Below are 18799 nucleotides of genomic sequence, written 5' to 3' on the forward strand. Positions count from 1 at the left end.
AGCAGCGTTTCCTGCATTTTATCAACTTAGACTGCAGGTGGGAAAAAAATATGTTTGAATATACTCCATTCAAACAAAAAACAGACGCCCCCTTCCCTGTTGTAGAGAAATAGTTTTGGGGAGGTGCAGATGTTTGAAATTAGTCTTTTCTTATCCTTAATATTTCAGGTTTCATATTGGGAAGAGGATTAAAACATGCCACCCCACGCCCATTACAATCTCAACTGGCACAGTCTAACAAGATTTGCACCACCCAGTTTTGCTGGTCATGTAGCTCAGCTCCAAGTTTTTTTAAAATTTCCTTATAGAATCACAGAGGTTTAAAAAGGAAAGCAAGAACTTCGCTGAAATGAAAACATTAATTTAGTTAAAAATCAGAAGGCAAGTGAATCATGGAATTAAGGAGGAAAGATTTCCGGAGTCCCGGAGGCCCACATTATTCCTACCTTGCTCTTGAGTCCAAGTAGGGCAGAAGTAATAAGTAGGACACCTCCAAGGGCAACCAGGATGTACTGTCCGTATTCTATTAAAGAAGGGATCAGTACCAGATTGGTATAGAACTCGTCCAAAATATGACCTTCAATCTGTCCACTCTGCTCAAAAGAAAAGAGAAGTTTATGTTTCTATTCCCCCACAAAACGGTCACAAGGTTTTCTACACAAAGTTGTTTATCCTCTGTATCAGCTTTTGGTGTTGTTGCAGAATTGAGATCCTTTCCTGCTTTCCTGCTACACAACCTCTAGGTGGCACTGGGGTTTAGCAGAATACCACAAATACAGAAGTAAAAAATGTTTTCTTTCATGCTTTTACAAAAAAAATACCACTTTTTCCTGCTTGATTTTTTTTTTTTTTGCTCAAAGTGCTCTTTAAAGACAGAAGCAAAACTGGAAGGTCATGATGTTGTTTAAAGAACCCATAAATAAATGCGAGTAGAGAATGATGAGTGGACAATAAATGCCTCATGTAGAAAAGCTCCATGTCTACAAAGGCCTGACACAGACATAAATGCGGACTTCAAATTGTGCTGTTCTGAAAATCAGGAACCAGCCATGAGATTGTTCCTCTTCACCTTCCTGACATGTAAGAATATAAGAATAGATGCACATGCAGTAAGAACCCATTTGTGATGCCTGGAAAAGAGAGGGCTGAATATACTTTGGAGTCTGTGGAAGACTGTGCAATCTGTAAGCTGGCTCTTGATCTGCAGGAGACAGCACTACATCTGCTCTTAGGGTTAAACTCTGTAGTGAGATGAAAGAAGATTACAGCTTGTTTCAAAGCCCTAACTTCTGACTTGGAGGGTCTTCCTTCCTATACCTAGGATTAAAGTGGGAATGGGCTGTGGTCAGTTCAGTGGCAAAGGAGACCCTGCACTTGCTCAGAGACACTTTTTCAGGATTGTATCCTGCTTCTTCTCCAAAGAGCACAGAGTTCTTTTGACACACACCCCATCAACCCCGCGTGATAGATTAGGCAGCATGAGTCAGTGCCCAAAGGTCAGCCAGTAAACTTCACGAATACATGGAGATTTCAACCCTGGTCCCAAATCCAATATTCTCTCCCCCTCCCCCCATGTATACAAGGAACCTACCCATGAAGAAAAGGAGTTCACAGTTTGTATTTCACAAGCATGATTCCACACCACATTAGATAAAAATGCCAATTTGCTTTCCCAATTTTCCCACGGCCCATTTGTTCTCACCGTCCCCTTGGATCTCTGCCCACAGATCTCCCAAGGTTTCATAAACCTTTCTCTATTCAACATCATTCCTAGCAACAGTGCACACAGTTTCACCTACCCCTAAACCTTTGAGGGTTTTTTCCTCCTCCTTGCAAGTTGACCTTTCAGCACCAGATACTTGCCAACATTCTATTGCTGACGCTTTCACCCTGCCCTCCTTTAGAATGCTAAAATCTTTTCTGTTACATCACAGCAGGGCAAAACTGCAGATGGGCAGTTTTTAGCCTCTTCCAGATGATGTAGAAAGTGGCAAAAAGGGTTCATGCTCACAAGAAGAAGGGGGGGGCAAGTTTCCTAGAACAGATTGGCCCTTTTCCCAGTGACAGAAGCATGATTCATGGCAAAATTAATCTTCGTAGTCAAGTGTTGAATAAGTTATTACAAAATTGCCTTACATAAGGTTATCACCTGAGGACTAACCATTTAGTCACATACACAAACGTGTTTTTCTTTTTTTCTTTTTAAGCAAGTCATATAATTCGGCCCGATTAAGTCTAGTTTGTACTCAAGCCCATTAAAAATTACTTTCTCTACATCAGAGGTGTAGATGAGGGTAGGTTACATCAACTAGGATTGTTTAGCTTGGAAAAAAAGAGGCTAAGGGGAGACATGATAGAGGTGTACAAAATTATGCATGGTGTGGAGAATGTGGATAGGGAGACATTTTTCTCCCTCTCCCAAAATACTAGAACCCGGGGTCATCCCATGAAGCTGATTGGTGGGAGATCCAGGACAAATAAAAGGAAGTACTTCTTCACACGGCGCAGAGTTAAATTATGGAACTCACTACCACAGGATGTAGTGATGGCCATCACTTTGGACGGCTTTAAAAGGGGGTTGGATAAATGCCTGGAGGCAAAGACTATCAATGGCTACTAGCCCTGATGGTTGGGTGCTATCTCCAGTATTTGAGGCAGGAAGCCTGGGTGCCGCAGTTGCTGGGGAACATGGGTGGGAGGGTGCTATTGCACCATGTCTTGCCTTGTTGGTCCCTGGCCGATGGCTGGTTGGCCACTGTGTGAACAGAGTGCTGGACTAGATGGACACTTGGTCTGATAAAGCATGGCAATTCTTATGTTCTTATAGATTCTCAGCCTCGTGGGCCAAATTGTCGCCCTCCGGGATTTCCAGATTGCCATACTACCTTTTCCTAGACCATCAACTGTTTCCTGACTTCTGTTCAGCTTGGAAAGTGGCAGTAACAGCTTTCAACGAAAATATCCTATTATTTTGCCCTTGCCACCCACAGGGAAGAGCCTCCTGAGCGCTTCTCCAAAAAAGAATTCACCACCTGTCCCCAAGCTAAAAGAAGTTTGACACTTCTGCTCTACACACACACACACACAAAATTAATGTTGTTGTGAGTGCACACTCCAACTTACCTCTGAAAACCAAAGTAAAGGCAACACAACTGGTTTAATCGTTCCTGTTTGCCTGAAAGATTAAGAGACAGCAATGAGGACCTTAAGATCTTGCAATCAGATCTTGCTAAATGGCTATTTAGCAACCCTTGCCCCATCAGCTATTTTACATGCAAATGTGTACAGCACCCAGTGGCTTGGGCTTCTCTGTAAAGGTATCAGGAGAGGAGTCGATCAAGATCAAGGAATTGGCAAAGGAGAAAGAAGAGAAGGCGGTAATCACATTTCAAAATGAGACTCGCTGTCTGAAAAAACAGTGCCTTAGGAGATCATTACTTACAGTATGCCAGGGACTTGCTTTATGAAAAGGTTCAGCTGCATTTTGATGGCACAGTTTAGAGGAACTCCAGTCAACTGCATTAAAAGGAGATAGAACATTGTGGTGTTTTACACAGACATTTATATAAGATTTGCCACTTTTCACTCAACAGGCTATGGAAGCGATTCACAACAATAATGTACTAAATAAAATAAAATCCTTTTTCAAAAAGCAATAAGGTGGCAGCAATAAAATCAAAACGACCAGTATCACATAATTTTGGGTGTGGGGGTAGGAGCAGTCACAGCAGAGCAAAGCCAACCATTAGACTTCGGCGAAAGAACGGCATTCATCTTTCGCCCAAATGCAATGAATGCTGGGCAGTACAAATGGCTCCCCCCACACCTTTACATTCACACAACAACCTTGAAAGGTAGGTCAGGCTGAGAGAGGGTGATAAGCACAAGGTCGTACACCAAACGTCTTTGCTTAGAAGGGATTTGACCCTGGCCTCCTCAATCATAGTCCATCATTCTAGCCGCTATATCACACTGGCTCTAGGTGACTTCATTATTTATCAGGGGAGGATATTCCATAAATGATGAACCACCACTAAAAAGGCCCTGTCTGTGGTTGCCAGTCGCCTCCCCTCTGAAGGCAAGGGCATTGAGAGGAAGGCCTCTGATGCAGATATTAAGGACAAGGCAATTTCTTAAAATGTGTCTTTTTACCCGTTGGCTTTTCAAATCATTTTGTCATCAATCTAGGTCCCAAGATAGCACTCCCCACCCTCACATAGCTCTACAAGCACAGAACAGTTGTCCCAGCAAAGAGAGATACCTCCCAACACAAGGCACTATATGTGACAGTAAAAGCACTGTGGGCTATAAAAATGTTTTGTGCATCTATCCATCTGCCTATCTCCTTCCTTTATTGCAGCTGTTTTAATAAAGTTGTGATTGTTATGACCCTTTTATGGTAGGCACAACAGAGACAGATAAAATTATGTGATACGTTCTGCCTCCAACACATCAGGAAGTCCATTTACCCCAAACACCACTAGTATTGTAAAAATAAGAAAAGCAAATGCAGGAAGTCAAAACAAAATCAGAGATGTGCCGATACAGGCCTGTGACCCACTGAGGATATTGGCTTGGTGCGTACATAATGCTAATTCATTGTTTATTTAACCCATGGCTTGTTGTCCTGTTACGGAAAAACTGGAGCCCACACAGAGAAACTGGAGTCCACACCAAAGTTCTTGTCCAAACAGATAGCTTTATTCGCTAGCGAAACAGCAGCACGGGATGAGTCCACGGGCGGCTGCCCTGGGGACTGGGAGGAGGGGCTTTTTATACACGCCCCTCATGCAAAGGCAACGCACACACTTTTACACAAAGGAATTGCGTGCGCATCTTGGCAGCATAGCACAACCGGTTCAAACCTGTTCGGTAGGAATGTCTGCCTCGGACTTCAGGCATGCGCAAAGAGCACGGCCTTCATTAAGGTCATAACCGGAAATGACAGCCAGTTCCCTCACATTCCCCCCTTTGATACACTCTTAGCGAAGGCACAGAGTGCTATCATTATCCCAGATTGTCATCATTGACAGGGACTGGCCTGTAATCCTGCAAGGCCATTTGATGCACTGCAGTACGTTTATCTGCAATTTGCTCTATCATGTCCTTCAAACTTTGTATAATCATTGGCATAAGACAGGGTAACAGCAAGCATAACATAATTCTTAAAACAACAATACTGATCATCTATTTTAGCCCACCAAACTAATTGAACCATGAGCCTAAGCCCTGGCCTGAAGTGAGCTTGGCCATGGGCGATTAGGAGGTATGACGGTTTGATTTGGTCAATAGGACAAGATAGTTTGGTTCAGCGTGGTAATGGTCTGACACAGGGTTTCTCCGATCTTGGGCCCCCCGGAAGATATTCTTTGGATGCACCACCTTCCAATTAGGGCGTTTGTCAGCATCCACTGACTATGGGGATGGGGTCAGTGGTCTCATTATACGGCTGGCTGACATTGTATTCTTGGGCTTCCTAAGGCCATTGGTCTCCTAGGTTGGTTCCTCCACATACATAACAATTAGATACATTCAGAGTCGCAGCGACAGTTTCTGCAAAAGTGACAAAAAGGTTGCGCGCTATCTCTGGCACTTCAAAAGGCTGTTCGACTTCTTTCCAAAAGTCTTGGAAGAAGTGCTCTTGTATGGTGTGGCCTGTTTCTACAAGCTGAGTGAGCTTCAGATAAATCCACCCCAGGGGATCTGCTCCCCGTCCATGAATGCGGAGCCCGAATTGGTTCCCAAAAGTGGTCAAAAACTGTTGTGGGTTAAAAACGGTAAAATTCACTAAGTTGCACTGTTGTGCTTTGCAGTTACTGAGGACTGGCACTTTGGTTAAAGAGGCGTGGATTTTACTAAGGGGGGGTGTTGTTGGATAAGTGGCCCACCATACACAGTTCTAATAAGGACAGCTGTTATCGCAATTGGCTTGTTTGGGGATGGTAGTCTGCATCGGGTCTGTGGAGGGGCATATATATTTGTCTTTGTGCATGTATGTCTGCCTCGGACTTCAGGCATGCGCAAAGAGCATGGCCTTCATTAAGGTCATAACCGGAAATGACAGCCAGTTCCCTCACAGTCCTACCTATGGTTTGTCTGGCAGACGACTGAACAAATGGTGGTGGTTCAATGGTAGAATTCTCGCCTGCCACCCGGGAGGCCCAGATTCAATTCCCCTCCAATGTAAATTCGGTTCCCTTTAACTTGGAATGCAGAGCAGCTGGTTGTTCTTTTTTAAAAAACAAACAAACCCTGCTTTTGCCCACCATCTTTATAATTCGGCAAGTTAACCCATGAGCAACCCCCAGTTCTGGGTTCGCACATCATGACAACTCATGGTTTCAGCCACCCAGAGTTCACAACCCAACAATAAACCATGGCTTCTTTTTCTGGGTTGTCTGTTGTTAATAAACCATACTTTGTTCATGCAGCCGCATTCATACAGCACAACAACCCAGAATTCAACAACCCATACCATGGGTGACCATTATGTTCGAACCAGACCACTGTTGCTTAAAGAGCTAGTAGATTATTAATTGCTAATCAAGTGATACCCTGCTGGTTGTACCATCAATGTACATTGATGGTGCTATATAAATAAATAATAATAATACCCAAGATTTCAAAGGTCTGCTCCACAGTGGCACAGAATAAGACCTTTAATTCTGTAGCACCCACTTTCTGGAATTCACTACCACTAAAAATTAGACAGGTACCAACCTTTCTGGATTTTCAGTGCCTACTCAAAACATACTTTTTCCAACAAGGAAGGTAGTCCTACCTTATGTATACAGTAATAATATTATCATTTATTATGATGATATTATACTGCATTGTTTTGTATATTTCTTAGAAATTTATTTAAGGTAAGCAATGCATAAGTATCGTTAAATAATACATAAATTTAGACATGATCTCAGGGGGTGGGGAGATTTCAAACTTATGGAATAGCAAAGCTGCACTAAGACATGAGGTGCTTCCAGATGGGACTTTTATCATGCAATCGCTCTGCCTCATTCAACGAATTTTATTGAGGGGTTGGTCCAGACAATGTTATCTTCATCTTGTAACCGTCTGGTGTTTTCTCACTGTTTCTTCCTCCATTTTTCTTTCCACAAAAAAATCTGTTAAGGGAAAAAGGGGCATAGCCTATGATGTGTTTCGGCTTGTAGCGCTAGAAGCCCTCTGCCTGGAAATACCCTCAGCCTGAGGAAGCCAATTAATATTCTTATTTTACAGGTGAAGAATGCAGAGGCAGAAAGATATTCAAATAGTACAACTCAGCACAGCCATGACAGAGAATTATTATTATTTTACTTGCCACAGCTGGAACTTTTGCGAGTCAGAAATCCTTCCCAATCCACTGCATAATCACCCAGGGTTCCACTAGCAGATTTATTTTATTCTTTTTATTTAAAATATTTATATACTACCCTTCGTTAATAATTTCCAGGGCGGTGTACAATATTTGTTAAAAACTGAGGTAAAAATCTATAATTAGAAAACATGTTTGAATATAACATAACATGTTATATTCAAATTTATAGGATATAATCAAATTTATGACCTGCTCATTGTTCTGTGAAGCATGAGGTACCTCAAGAAGACTGGGAAATGATCATTATTTTACTAATGCTGATAGAATTGCTGTCAGCTATAAAGAGAAACAAAAAGATATACTAGCAGTGTTTGGGAGCGGTTGCATATGCTGAAACTCACAAATATTATTGGAATTAGAGAGGGTTACAAAATAAAATAAAAGTGTTATTCAACAGTGGTCTGTTTTTGTTACGTTCTGGAACAATAAAATAAAGAACAAGTGCTACCTTATTATCTCTTAGGAACATTATAAAGAGGAGAAAGTTATGTAAAGTTATGAGGCAATGTAAGCAATTATTAATTGACTGGAATAAGATTGTCAACAACTTGTAAAATGGAAAATGCACTAAAAACTGAAGAAAAATCCACTAACAATTTATCAAGCAGCTAGGCATTGAAATCAGCAAGTGCTTGGTTAAGGCAATGCATCTTTGACGAAAATCTAACTTCATCGTGCCCCCAAATCTACAGTATTTTCCAGATTTCTCACACCACTGATTTTAAAATGGAGAGCCCCTTCACTCTTGCGCACACCAGTTTCTCTCAGGTGGAGACATAAGAACAACTTGTCCAAACATCATCCTGAGATGCTTAACTGAAAATAAGCAACCAAGAACCTAACAAGTTACTTCCCTGTGGACAGCTACTTTAATCTCAAAGTAGCTTTTCTTTAATTGATATCTCACAGGACTTTCAGCAAAACCTGACACACGACTTGGGAATTACCAAAGAATACCAAACACTTGCACTTCTAAGTAGCCTCAGTGTGCCTAATTTTAAATTTATGTTAAAGTCCATATACATTTCAGTACGGTGCACAAAAACTTAAAATCCATATTAAAGCAACAGGACGGCAAATAATAAAAAGCTGTAGTACAAGAGAGACTCAGCAATAGAAAAAGAAGGTTTTTATCTGCCTTCAAGAAAACGAAACACCACACACACATATGGTATTTGTCTCTCCATTTTTAATTGTTCTGTGCATGCTGAGGGGTTGTAGCGTGACTCCACACTGTGACAGTCACATATTAAGATTAGGATAAAATTAAGATCAGGATAAAATTTGAGCGAGGTCCTGCCCCTAATTCTTACATTTTCTCACCTCAGAAGACAAACAAAAGTATTATTGTTGTTACTAAACCACAGCCATTTCAGAAATCTGGGCCGCAGCCAAAACTCTTAAGAAACTTGTGGAGGCCTTTTTCAAGGCTGATATTAGGCCAAGAATATGCTACACAAAACTGCCCAAGAAAGCAACCAAATCTACTGTGAAAGGAACCGGATTCAGAAGACTACTTTGTGCATTTTTTATATTGTATTTTGTATTTGTGTTTTTAGATTGTTGGTTGTTTTTATGCTCTTCATGATTTGAATTTTTGAATAGCTTCGGCTATTGGGCGGTGTAAAAATGTAATAAATATTAAATAAATAAATAAATAAATAAATCTTTTCTGTGCCAGGTGAAAAGCTTTGTATTTGACAAGATTTTAAAATGAAATATCTGTTTTAATCTCACTTGGCCCTGGTTTTAAAGTATCCTAGTTAATATTCTGCCATTTTATTGTCATTAGTACATCATCATTTTACATTGGCAGTTTTTAGCGGTCAGAATTGTTAGCCGCTTTAGGAATCTGTTTGTAGTAGAAAAGTAGGATATAAATAGATATTGGTGTGAAACAAATCCATGAACATTCGAATTGCATTTCCAATATGGCACGGTATGCCTCCTGTCCTTGCATGAGATGGGGAAAGTGCTGGAAGGGGAAACTAAAATGATTAAGGGGCTGGAACATCTCCCCTATGAGGAAAGGTTACATCAACTGGGCTTGTTTAGCTTGGAAAAGGGGAGACATGATAGAGGTGTACAAAATTATGCATGGTATGGAGAATGTGGATAGGGAGACATCTCTCTCTCTCTCTCAAAATACTAGAACCGAATGGGGTCACCCCATGAAGCCGATGGGTGGGAGATCCAGGATAAATAAAAGGAAGGACTTCTTCACACAGCGCAGAGTTAAATTATGGAACTCACTACCACAAGATGTAGGGATGGCCACCAATCTGGACAGCTTTAACAGGGGGGTTGGATAAATTCCTGGAGGAGGCCAAGGCTATCCATGGCTACTAGCCTTGATGATTGGGTGCTATCTCCAGTATTCGAGGTAGTAAGCCTGTGTGCACCAGTTGCTGGGGAACATGGGTGGGTGGGTGCTGTTGCACCATGTCCTGCTTTGTTGGTCCCTGGTCGATGGCTGGTCGGCCACTGTGTGAACAGAGTGCTGGACTAAGATGGACCCTTGGTCTGATCCAGCATCAAGGCACTTCTGATGTTCTTAATCCATAGCTCACATCCCTTTCACAATGCAGAAGGCCCCCAGGTAATAGGAAGCTGTCGTTTCTCTGGATTGTTTCTGGGTTTTTAAAATATATTTTGTCTGATGATTTATATTGTAATTGCCATTGGCTGCAAACAACAAATTTGACTATAAAGCACTAAAGAATGTCCAAAGCGGAACAGAGGCGTTATTTCAAGAAATCGAAAGAACCAACCCTGTAAGATAGGCCAGTATTATATCAATATTGTGGAAGGTGAAAGTAGAGCAGGGTGGTGGTGCAGAGTGAGTCAGTGACTTTCAGAAAGCCGATATAAGAAGCGAGATTGGAGCTGGAAAGGCCTTGACTCACCCATAAGCAATAATCCTTAGAATCTCCAATCATCTCTCGTATTGCGATTGAGTAAGACACTTGCCTGAGGCCTTGGAGAACCATGAGAGAGATGGGCCTTGATACTGGACAACCATCTATCAAGTATGCTGTAGGGTGTAGAATCTATGATTCTATGATTTACAATGTTGCATTGTGATGATGAAACATGCTATTTCATCAATTGCTTTTATATTGCATACACTCCCCTTCACAAAAAAAAGTTTTTCTCAGAACTGCCTTCTGAAGCGGCTGCTTGTGCCACTTCACAGTACACCTATGCCCTGTGCTGGCCACTACCTGGCTCGCTTTCTGGCCCTGAGGTAGTCACAGAGCCTCTCAGCTCACAAGTTTGATATGAATCTAAAATGCTAGCCCAGCTCCCTCAGAAGAAAGGGCGAGAGGCCAAGCATAATAAATGCATAAGGACGTTTATTAAGAAAAGAAAACCCCAGTCATCAAGGAGACAAAAAAAATCATCCGATCTAAAATGTTCTACATCAGCACAGGGGCAAAGCTCAAAGTTCAGCCATGGTATTGCTTTTCTAGAGACAGGCCACAAGGGCTTTCAAATTGTGCCAGAAATGATATATTTTGGGTGTGGGTGGGTGTTAAAGATACACTAGGGGAGAAAAGAGATTTATTAGTACAGCACTAAAATAGATGGTACTTTACAGAGCAGGTGAGAAGACAAGAGCTTGCAACATAAATTTGTCGTAAGCCCAAAACAGAGGCAAAAGTAAATGGAAACAATTATGCGTTTACTTCTGTTACGTGCATTGAGGCTTAATTGCAATAATTAAGGCTGCGTATTGGCCCACAGTCAACAACCCACTTACCAGGGATAGGCAAGTTGGTGCCCTTCCAGATATTGTTGGACTAGAACTCCCATCAGCCATAGCCAGCATGACCAATGGTCAGAAATTATGGGAATTGTTGTCCAAAACATCTGGACGGCCAGAAGTTGACCCTCCCTGCTTTACACTAATCCTTTAGAAAAACCCAATTTCCCTGCTCAAAAACTGCTCTAATGAGGACCAAGCATGCTCAGGGTCAAGGAATACTGACTGGCTATTGGAGGGGAAAGAAACAGAAAGTTAGGAAAGTGGGAAATGTAATGGAGGATCTTGGAAGAAGGCATGACTAACTGGCCGGCACCCTGAACAGGAGCCTTCCATATTGCAAAATTTGGTCGCTGGTCTTAAGTTATTATTTACATAGTGCAGTGATTCCCAAACTTTTTCAGGTAACCGCCCCCTTGGTTCCACAAACTCATGCTCAGTGCCCCCTACCCTACACTATAAAAATTATTATTCAGAATAGCTGTTTTCAACGACCCACTAAGGAAGATAATAACAATAAAATTCAAAACAGTAACAATTAATTGAATATTTATTCAAAATCCAAAGCACCCACTGCAGGCTTGCCAAGGGAGGGAGGGAGGGAAAAGAGAGCGAACGCCTCTGTTTTGCACCCGGCGTGGTGGGGCACACCAAGCAAGGTATGTCTCTTCATTAGTGTTTTGGTGCTTTTGAAACATTTCAATTCACCGTTAAGAGGACTCTTCTTAAATGGTATTAATACATGTGTGGATTCTTCCCCTATATGGCTTGGGACCAATCTACATTCTCCCATAAAAATGTCCCTGGGTAGAAAGCATGATAGGATTAGGAGATCTAAGTTGGTTGGAGGACAGAAAAGGAGAAGATAAAGAATGGAAACCAGAAAATATATTCTTTAGAGAACATAATAAAAAATGGGGGGGGGGAGAAATAGAGAACCCCTTCTTAAAAAATCACTGGGAAATATGGCGTGTATACAAAAAGGACTTACTTCCAAGTATTTCCCCAATAAGACCAGTGATAATGTTGCGGAATTTTCCAGGAAATTTAAAAGATAAGCTGGGGAAAATTTTAATAGAGAGGAATATAATGAAGCTTAAAGATTGGTTAAGGAAGATGAATACTCGAGAAGAATTAGAAGAGGCATTAAAGGAGAAAAATTTATCCTGGTTAAATTATTTTCAATTAGAACAATGGACAAAGAAATGGTTAAAGGATAATGGAGAGTGTAGAGTAATAACAAAATTTGAGGAGCTGATTTTAAAAAAAGAAATTGAGAAAGGGGAAAATAAAATGATAAAAGGGTTAACGAGTGAAATATATAGAATATTAGTTGGGAAGGGGGAGATAGAAAGTATGGGTAAGATGGTGTGGGAAACTGAAGGTACAAATAGGGCAACAGAGCTGGGAGGGAATATGGAAACAAAGAGTGTTGAGAAATACGTCTGTGAGGATTAAAGAAAACTATTACAAGATTATATGGAGATGGTATCTAACCCCGGTGAAATTAAATAAAATAAATAAGCTGAATTCAGCAAATTGTTGGAGAGGGTGTAAAAAAAAAAGGAACTTACTTACATATGTGGTGGGAATGTGAATTTGTTCAAAAATTGTGGAAAATGGTGTTTAATGGTGTTTAATTTCCTAATAAAAGAAATTGTAGGAATGGAGATTGAAGAGACACCTATAGTGGCATTGTTATTATATGGAGAATTAAATTGTAATAAAGAGACAAAAGAATTGATAACGAATTTGCTGACGGCAGCAAGGTTAATCATATCTAGGAACTGGAAGGTTCAAGGAGATTATCATATTGAAGATTGGTATAAAGAGATATGGGATATTGCTATTAATGATAAATTAACATGTAATATAAAAGTAAGAAGAGGAATAACAAAAACGAATGATTTTGAGGGAATATGGAAACAGTTCCTAGAATATGTTCTATCTAAGGGGAGTGGGAAACCGCCTCCAGAAGAAACAATGAGATTCTGGAAACAGGAATAGATCCCGGTGTGTGTGTGTGTGCAATTTTATGTTAAGTATGATTATGTTAACATATTAAATTAGAAAATGTTATTAAGGTTATTCTACATTTATGTATTACGTTGGGTTTTTTTGTTATTGTATTGATGTATGGTTAAGTTTTGAAAAGAATAAAACTATTTTAAAAAAAATGTCCCTGGGTTTTAAAACCTTCTGGAGAAGCGCTTCTTGGAAAAGACCACCTCGAGCGCCCCCCTGCTGCCCCTTTGCCTCTTAATGCCCCCCCTATGCAATCCCACCGCCCACTTTGGGAACCACTGACATAGTGCCATCAGCCTGCATGGTGTTTTAGGAGTGCAAGAGGAAGGTCCCTACGGGATGAAAAGTCTAAAAAACTGACTCAGGGGACCAACAAGCACAGGAGAGTGAAATGGAGCAAAGGGAAAGAATATTCAACTTAGACTTAGGCTGAATTATAGAACTAGGGGGCTGTGCTGAAAATTTCGGAAAAGGTGGATTTTGAGGAAGGTTTTAAAAGAAGTTATAGAAGTGGCATCGCACAGATGTTTGGGAGGCAGTTCCAGGCACAGGAGGAAGGAAGGTGGAAGAGGCAAAGTCGTAGGAACTGTCATGTGTAGTAGCTAAAGACTGAACTACAAATGAAGAAGTCACTGCTTCGAATCCTGCCTGTGCTACGAACTCACAAACTGGTCTTAGGCAACAGCTGCAGTGCAATGAGAGATACTACTATACAAGGTTGCCATAAGGATTAGTTAGAATAGTCTCATTTTTTAATTATTATTCAGAACAACACCAACTTACAGACACAATACAATAATAATAATAATAACAGAAAAAAACATATAAGATAAAAAACACAAAACACATTAAAATAAACATGCAAAGTTAAGATGGACTTCCGATTTTCTCCACAGCAAAAATATGTAACCATATCTTCTCTTACTCTATAATTACAAAAATCAAAATCCCCCTCTTTCTTTTGTCTTAAAAATTGACTCAGGAATCCTTTTGGTCAGAGGTTCTAACTTAACCTGCATCTTTTTTCTGTATCTCTGTTTAAGATTTCTATATTTACTAAGTGCTTATTGGAGGTATGAACACCCATGCTTTTTATAGTGGTGCTGTGGGAACATTTGTATTGCTGTTGAGTGTTTTCTTTTATTCTGTGTGTTTATTGTATTTTGTCCTTACTTGAAAATCAATAAAAAATAGTATTTAAAAAATTATCTTCTTAATCATTGAATCCACAGATGAACAAAACATTTTTTTCTAGTCCCTGCAAAAAGTCTGTAAGTGGTTTCCATTCAGTTAAAAATATAGATGTTGACTTATCTCTAATTATTGACATAAGTTTTGCCATCCCTGCCAACTCCACCAACTTCAATAGCCATTCATCCGTTGTAGGCAATGTTGAGCCTTTCCATTTTTGTGCATATAATAATCTCGCTGCTGTTATTGTATATAAAAATGGGGTCCCATAGTTCCTTTTCATCTGGTCATCCACTAAGCCCAAAAGGAAATGGATTTCCATTTGGGTTTAAGGATTACAGTTAGAGAATGCATGGGGAGGCGCTTTGAACACTTGGAAGTACAACATATTACTGTTTATTTATTGGTGCAGGAGAGCTTCAAATTACTGAGGGTGGTGGAGTTGGAATTGCTTGCCCTACAATGCATTATCAACAATACCACCACCCATAAAAAGAAAGAAAAAATAGCAATAGCTGCATGTTTTGGTATGGTAGGCCACGTACTACATGGCACGGTAACGTTCATGTACGTGCATTTATATGCATGTGCAAAAAAGCTCAGATGTATCCTCCCCTTCTCCCATACACATACAAACTCTGATTTTAATTTAAGAATTGATGGAGTAGCGGCTCCAGCAATGTACACTACTGATTGTTTACCCCAAATAAATAAATAAATCTGCATGCAACCTCTGGCCAGACAACTGGGACATTGATTTACCAGTTGTAGCAAAACACCTAGTGCTTTCCCAACGATAAAATCCCAAGCACACAATTAAAACTTGTTGTGTCTTAAACAGCAGTCATCTTTGTGATAGATGCCTGCAAGATGTGGGTGTGCATGTGGATGTGAAGTTCTAGCAGGGAACAAAGCAGCCTTCACCACAGGTGAAGACCACATCAAAAGCTGTTTGCATAATGAATTTCAAGCTCTGGTAACTTCCCACAATGCACATAATTTTTACAATACCTCGCATTAAACAGTTATTGTATCTGGTGTACCTCAGCCAGCTTATTGCTTCACTTGGGTCCAATTAAGGAATTACAGTACCACCCTAGCCATTGAGAAACATATTCCGAAACAGCATTATACAGAGTCAAATTACTAGGAGCTCATCAAGCCCAGAACTGCTTATGACTTGCAAAAGCTCTAAGCCCTACAGTCTTTGGATGGGAGGTATATTTCCCAGCCACGTTTTGGATGGCTACAGCGTTCAACCTCAGGCTTTAGAAGAGTTTGTCCTTGGCTTCATCTTGATACAGATCCCTTCCTTTCCCCAGGGGAGAGAGGCTGATTCAACTCACCATTTGAGAAGAAAATCTCTGCGCTGATTTATAGTTTTAAAGTTAGTGTAATGATCTTTTTTTTTAAAATGCCATCCTTGTACTATGGAATCCATGGTAAGATGCAAGCCACAAAAAATTCAATACAATTGGATAGCAGATTAGATAATGGTTCTTGCCAGAACAGATTATAAACCATTGCCTTCCAAAGGAGCTCACTGTGAAGCCATGAGGTAGGTAAGGTGAGGGAGAAAAGTGTTTAGTTTTAAAGAGCAGAAAACAAAGGAGTATTACATATGCAATAGCGTATTTCCTGGTCTAGCTATGTAATGGTCGTAGATTCAAGAAATGATACAATGGACTGTATACCACTACAGGGGGAACCACATTTTAAAATATTCCTTTACGTAAACACACACACACACACACCTTCCTGCACAGAGAAAAATAGCATAGCAGGGAGCAGGTTGGAAAAGAATTGTCCTTTAAGAAGTCAAATATGGAATTGCTGACCTTCTAACAAAAACATGTAACTTGTCCCTAAGATCAGCCTCTGTACCTGAGAACCAAAAAGTGGTCAAATTATTGCTGATGTTTAAAAAGGGAGCCAGGGAGGAGCCAGGAAATTACAAGCTAATTAGCTTAACAACTGTTCCAGATAAATTGGTGGAAAGTGGTACTGAAAATAAAACCAGTAGATTTTAAACATTAAGAGTGCCGGGGAGCACAGACATGTCTTAGATTTGTGCCAAAAAGATAGTTAAATGGGTACTAGGGAAACAGACCTTGGAAGAGTTTGTGAACCGCCCAGAGAGCTTCGGCTATTGGGTGGTATAAAAATATAATAAATAAATAAATAAATAAATAAATAAATAAATAAATAAAGAGTATTCCAGAGTTGGGGCGGGGGGCCTTCCCAAAAAAGCTCTCTCGTCACCACCCTCTACCGCCAAACTCGAAAGACAGGTGTGGCCAAGCATCATTTCCTGCCTATGGGACTTGGTGCCATGCTAATTTCATAGAATCATAGAATAGTAGAGTTGGAAGGGGCCTAAAAGGCCATCGAGTCTAACACCCTGTTCAGTGCAGGAATCTATCATAAAGCATCCCTGACAGATGGGAGGGGGCAGTGTGGAATGTTTCCTGCTTCTTATTAATTTGTCAAAATGGCTGCCTGATGCTTATTGGGGGTGGGGGGTGGGGGTTCAGTCATCCCACGAAAGAGCAAGTAAACACTACAGCTAGGATGTAGATGGTTAACTCACCGGGTTCAAATCAAGGAAAAGCCTGTGTTCCTCTTCATTAGGATGCAAGCCATCTACTGTGTCCAACAGTGCTGGGTCACCATACAGGAAGTGAGGGTTTGAAATAAACAATGGTGCATCTTTTTACAAAAGAAGAAAGAGGAGAAGGTAAGTAGAACAAGAAGAGGCTCTTTGGAGAATGTTTACGGGATCATTTAATTATCTGTACTTCTCAGATTATGCTCCCATGATTTTTTATTTAAACTCTGGAATATTTTGGCCAGGAAGTTGACAGGTGGGAATAGGGCATGATGGAAGACCTTTTACGGGCTGGAGTGATCATGGGGTCTATCAACTAGTTTATTTTAAAAATAAAGGCACTGATGCCCTGCATGGCAAACCAGTGGCTGCAGAGAACGTAACTTTGCTGTCAGCACTTTTAGCGCATTCCACCACTATGCAAGATAACAACACTACAAACAGCATCTTCTGTGCAAAATGATATGCCTTAACCACCTCGTTTGTACTAGAACAAGCCAAAAATAATCTTTTGGAGGGCAAAGACAGTTGTAATATTTACACAACAGTGGGGCCTGTTTGGAAATGTTTTCAGTATGAAATGTAGCTTTTCCTCCCAAGGGTGGAGATCTCGGGCAGGGGTGAGGATAATTATGTAATATTGAGAAAAAAGCTGGTGGCTGGCAGCACTGAGTGGCTAACCTCAGTGATGTCAAAACTCACTCCCAGTCCTAGTGGCAGCTTTCTTTGTCTTTTTACAGAAAGGGAAAGAAATGAATGAGTGAATTAACTGTAAATGCAGAGATTGTCTGCTTGAAGATACGCTGTCTCCTTGAAATATGAGCAATGGACAAGACCCAACAAATGAATCAGTGTACCGTTTTGCTCAACTGTACACCTGTAATGGAAACTGCAAAGCCAACTGGAAGGCAGGTTCAGTGGAGGCTGGTGACTCTGATGCCAGAGGGGCAGTGTATTTGCTCTGAGTTCCAGTCAAAGCTCTAAAGGAACTATTCAAAGTGCAGGAAAAATAGCCACCCACTGCTACTTCTCTATCGAGGATACATGTGCGTTAACTGCTTTGGCACCTAATGCAGCTGCTCATTACTCATTACTTAATGGCAGCTTGAAAAATACTTAGCCTAAATCTGGCGGGCAATGCAGATGAAGTTGAATAACTGGGGATATTAACATATTTTTCTTTACAGAGGTCACGAATGGGGAGCCACCAATGAATACAAGGTAGAGAATAACCTGCAACAAGTTAACTCAAGAGTTACACTAACTAAACAAACAAACAAAGCCCGATTAGGAAACAATTAAAACATTTATTTTCCTTCTGCTAGCCACGATGAAGCCATGACTACCAAAGGAGACATGGAATAAGAACATCAGAAGAGCCCTGCTGTATCAGACCAAGGGTCCATCTGATCCAGCACTCTGTTCACACATTGGCCAAACAGCTGTTGATCAAGAACCCATAATGGTGGGGAACATGGGCGGGAGGGTGCTGTTGCACCATGTCCTGCTTTTTTAGTCCCTGAGTCGACAGCTGGTTGGCCATTGTGTGGACAGAGTGCTGGAATAGGTGGACAATTAATCTGATCCAGCAGGGCTCTTTTGATGCTCTTATGACAGAACATAGGAAGCTGCTTTACATTGACCCTTTGTCCAACTAGCCTAGTATTGTCAACACTGACTGGCAGCAGCTCGCGAAGGTTTCAGACAGGAGTTTTTCCTAGCCTTACCTGGGATCGAACCTGGGACCTTCTACATGCAAAGCAGGTGCTCTGCTGTTGAGCTACGGTCCCTCCCTCTAACCCACGGCGGAACAAAACCTAACCAACTGCTC

General features: G+C 40.9%; 1 protein-coding gene across 3 annotated transcripts in view; it reads right to left on the bottom strand.

The window, feature by feature from the left end:
- The window catches only part of SCARB1 (scavenger receptor class B member 1), a 56741-nt gene that overhangs the window by 11480 nt on the left and 26462 nt on the right, over window positions 1-18799 (bottom strand). For all 3 annotated transcript variants that reach the window (XM_063143823.1, XM_063143824.1, XM_063143822.1), the window contains exons 8-11: window positions 16951-17069; window positions 3443-3516; window positions 3124-3175; window positions 447-593 (exon numbers count right to left, since the gene is read on the bottom strand). In XM_063143823.1, the coding sequence (XP_062999893.1) occupies window positions 447-593; window positions 3124-3175; window positions 3443-3516; window positions 16951-17069 (392 nt within the window). The remainder of the gene's footprint in view (window positions 1-446; window positions 594-3123; window positions 3176-3442; window positions 3517-16950; window positions 17070-18799) is intronic.

The sequence above is a fragment of the Elgaria multicarinata genome, chromosome 18 (assembly GCF_023053635.1).
Source record: "Elgaria multicarinata webbii isolate HBS135686 ecotype San Diego chromosome 18, rElgMul1.1.pri, whole genome shotgun sequence".
NCBI classification, from domain to species: Eukaryota; Metazoa; Chordata; class Lepidosauria; order Squamata; family Anguidae; genus Elgaria; species Elgaria multicarinata.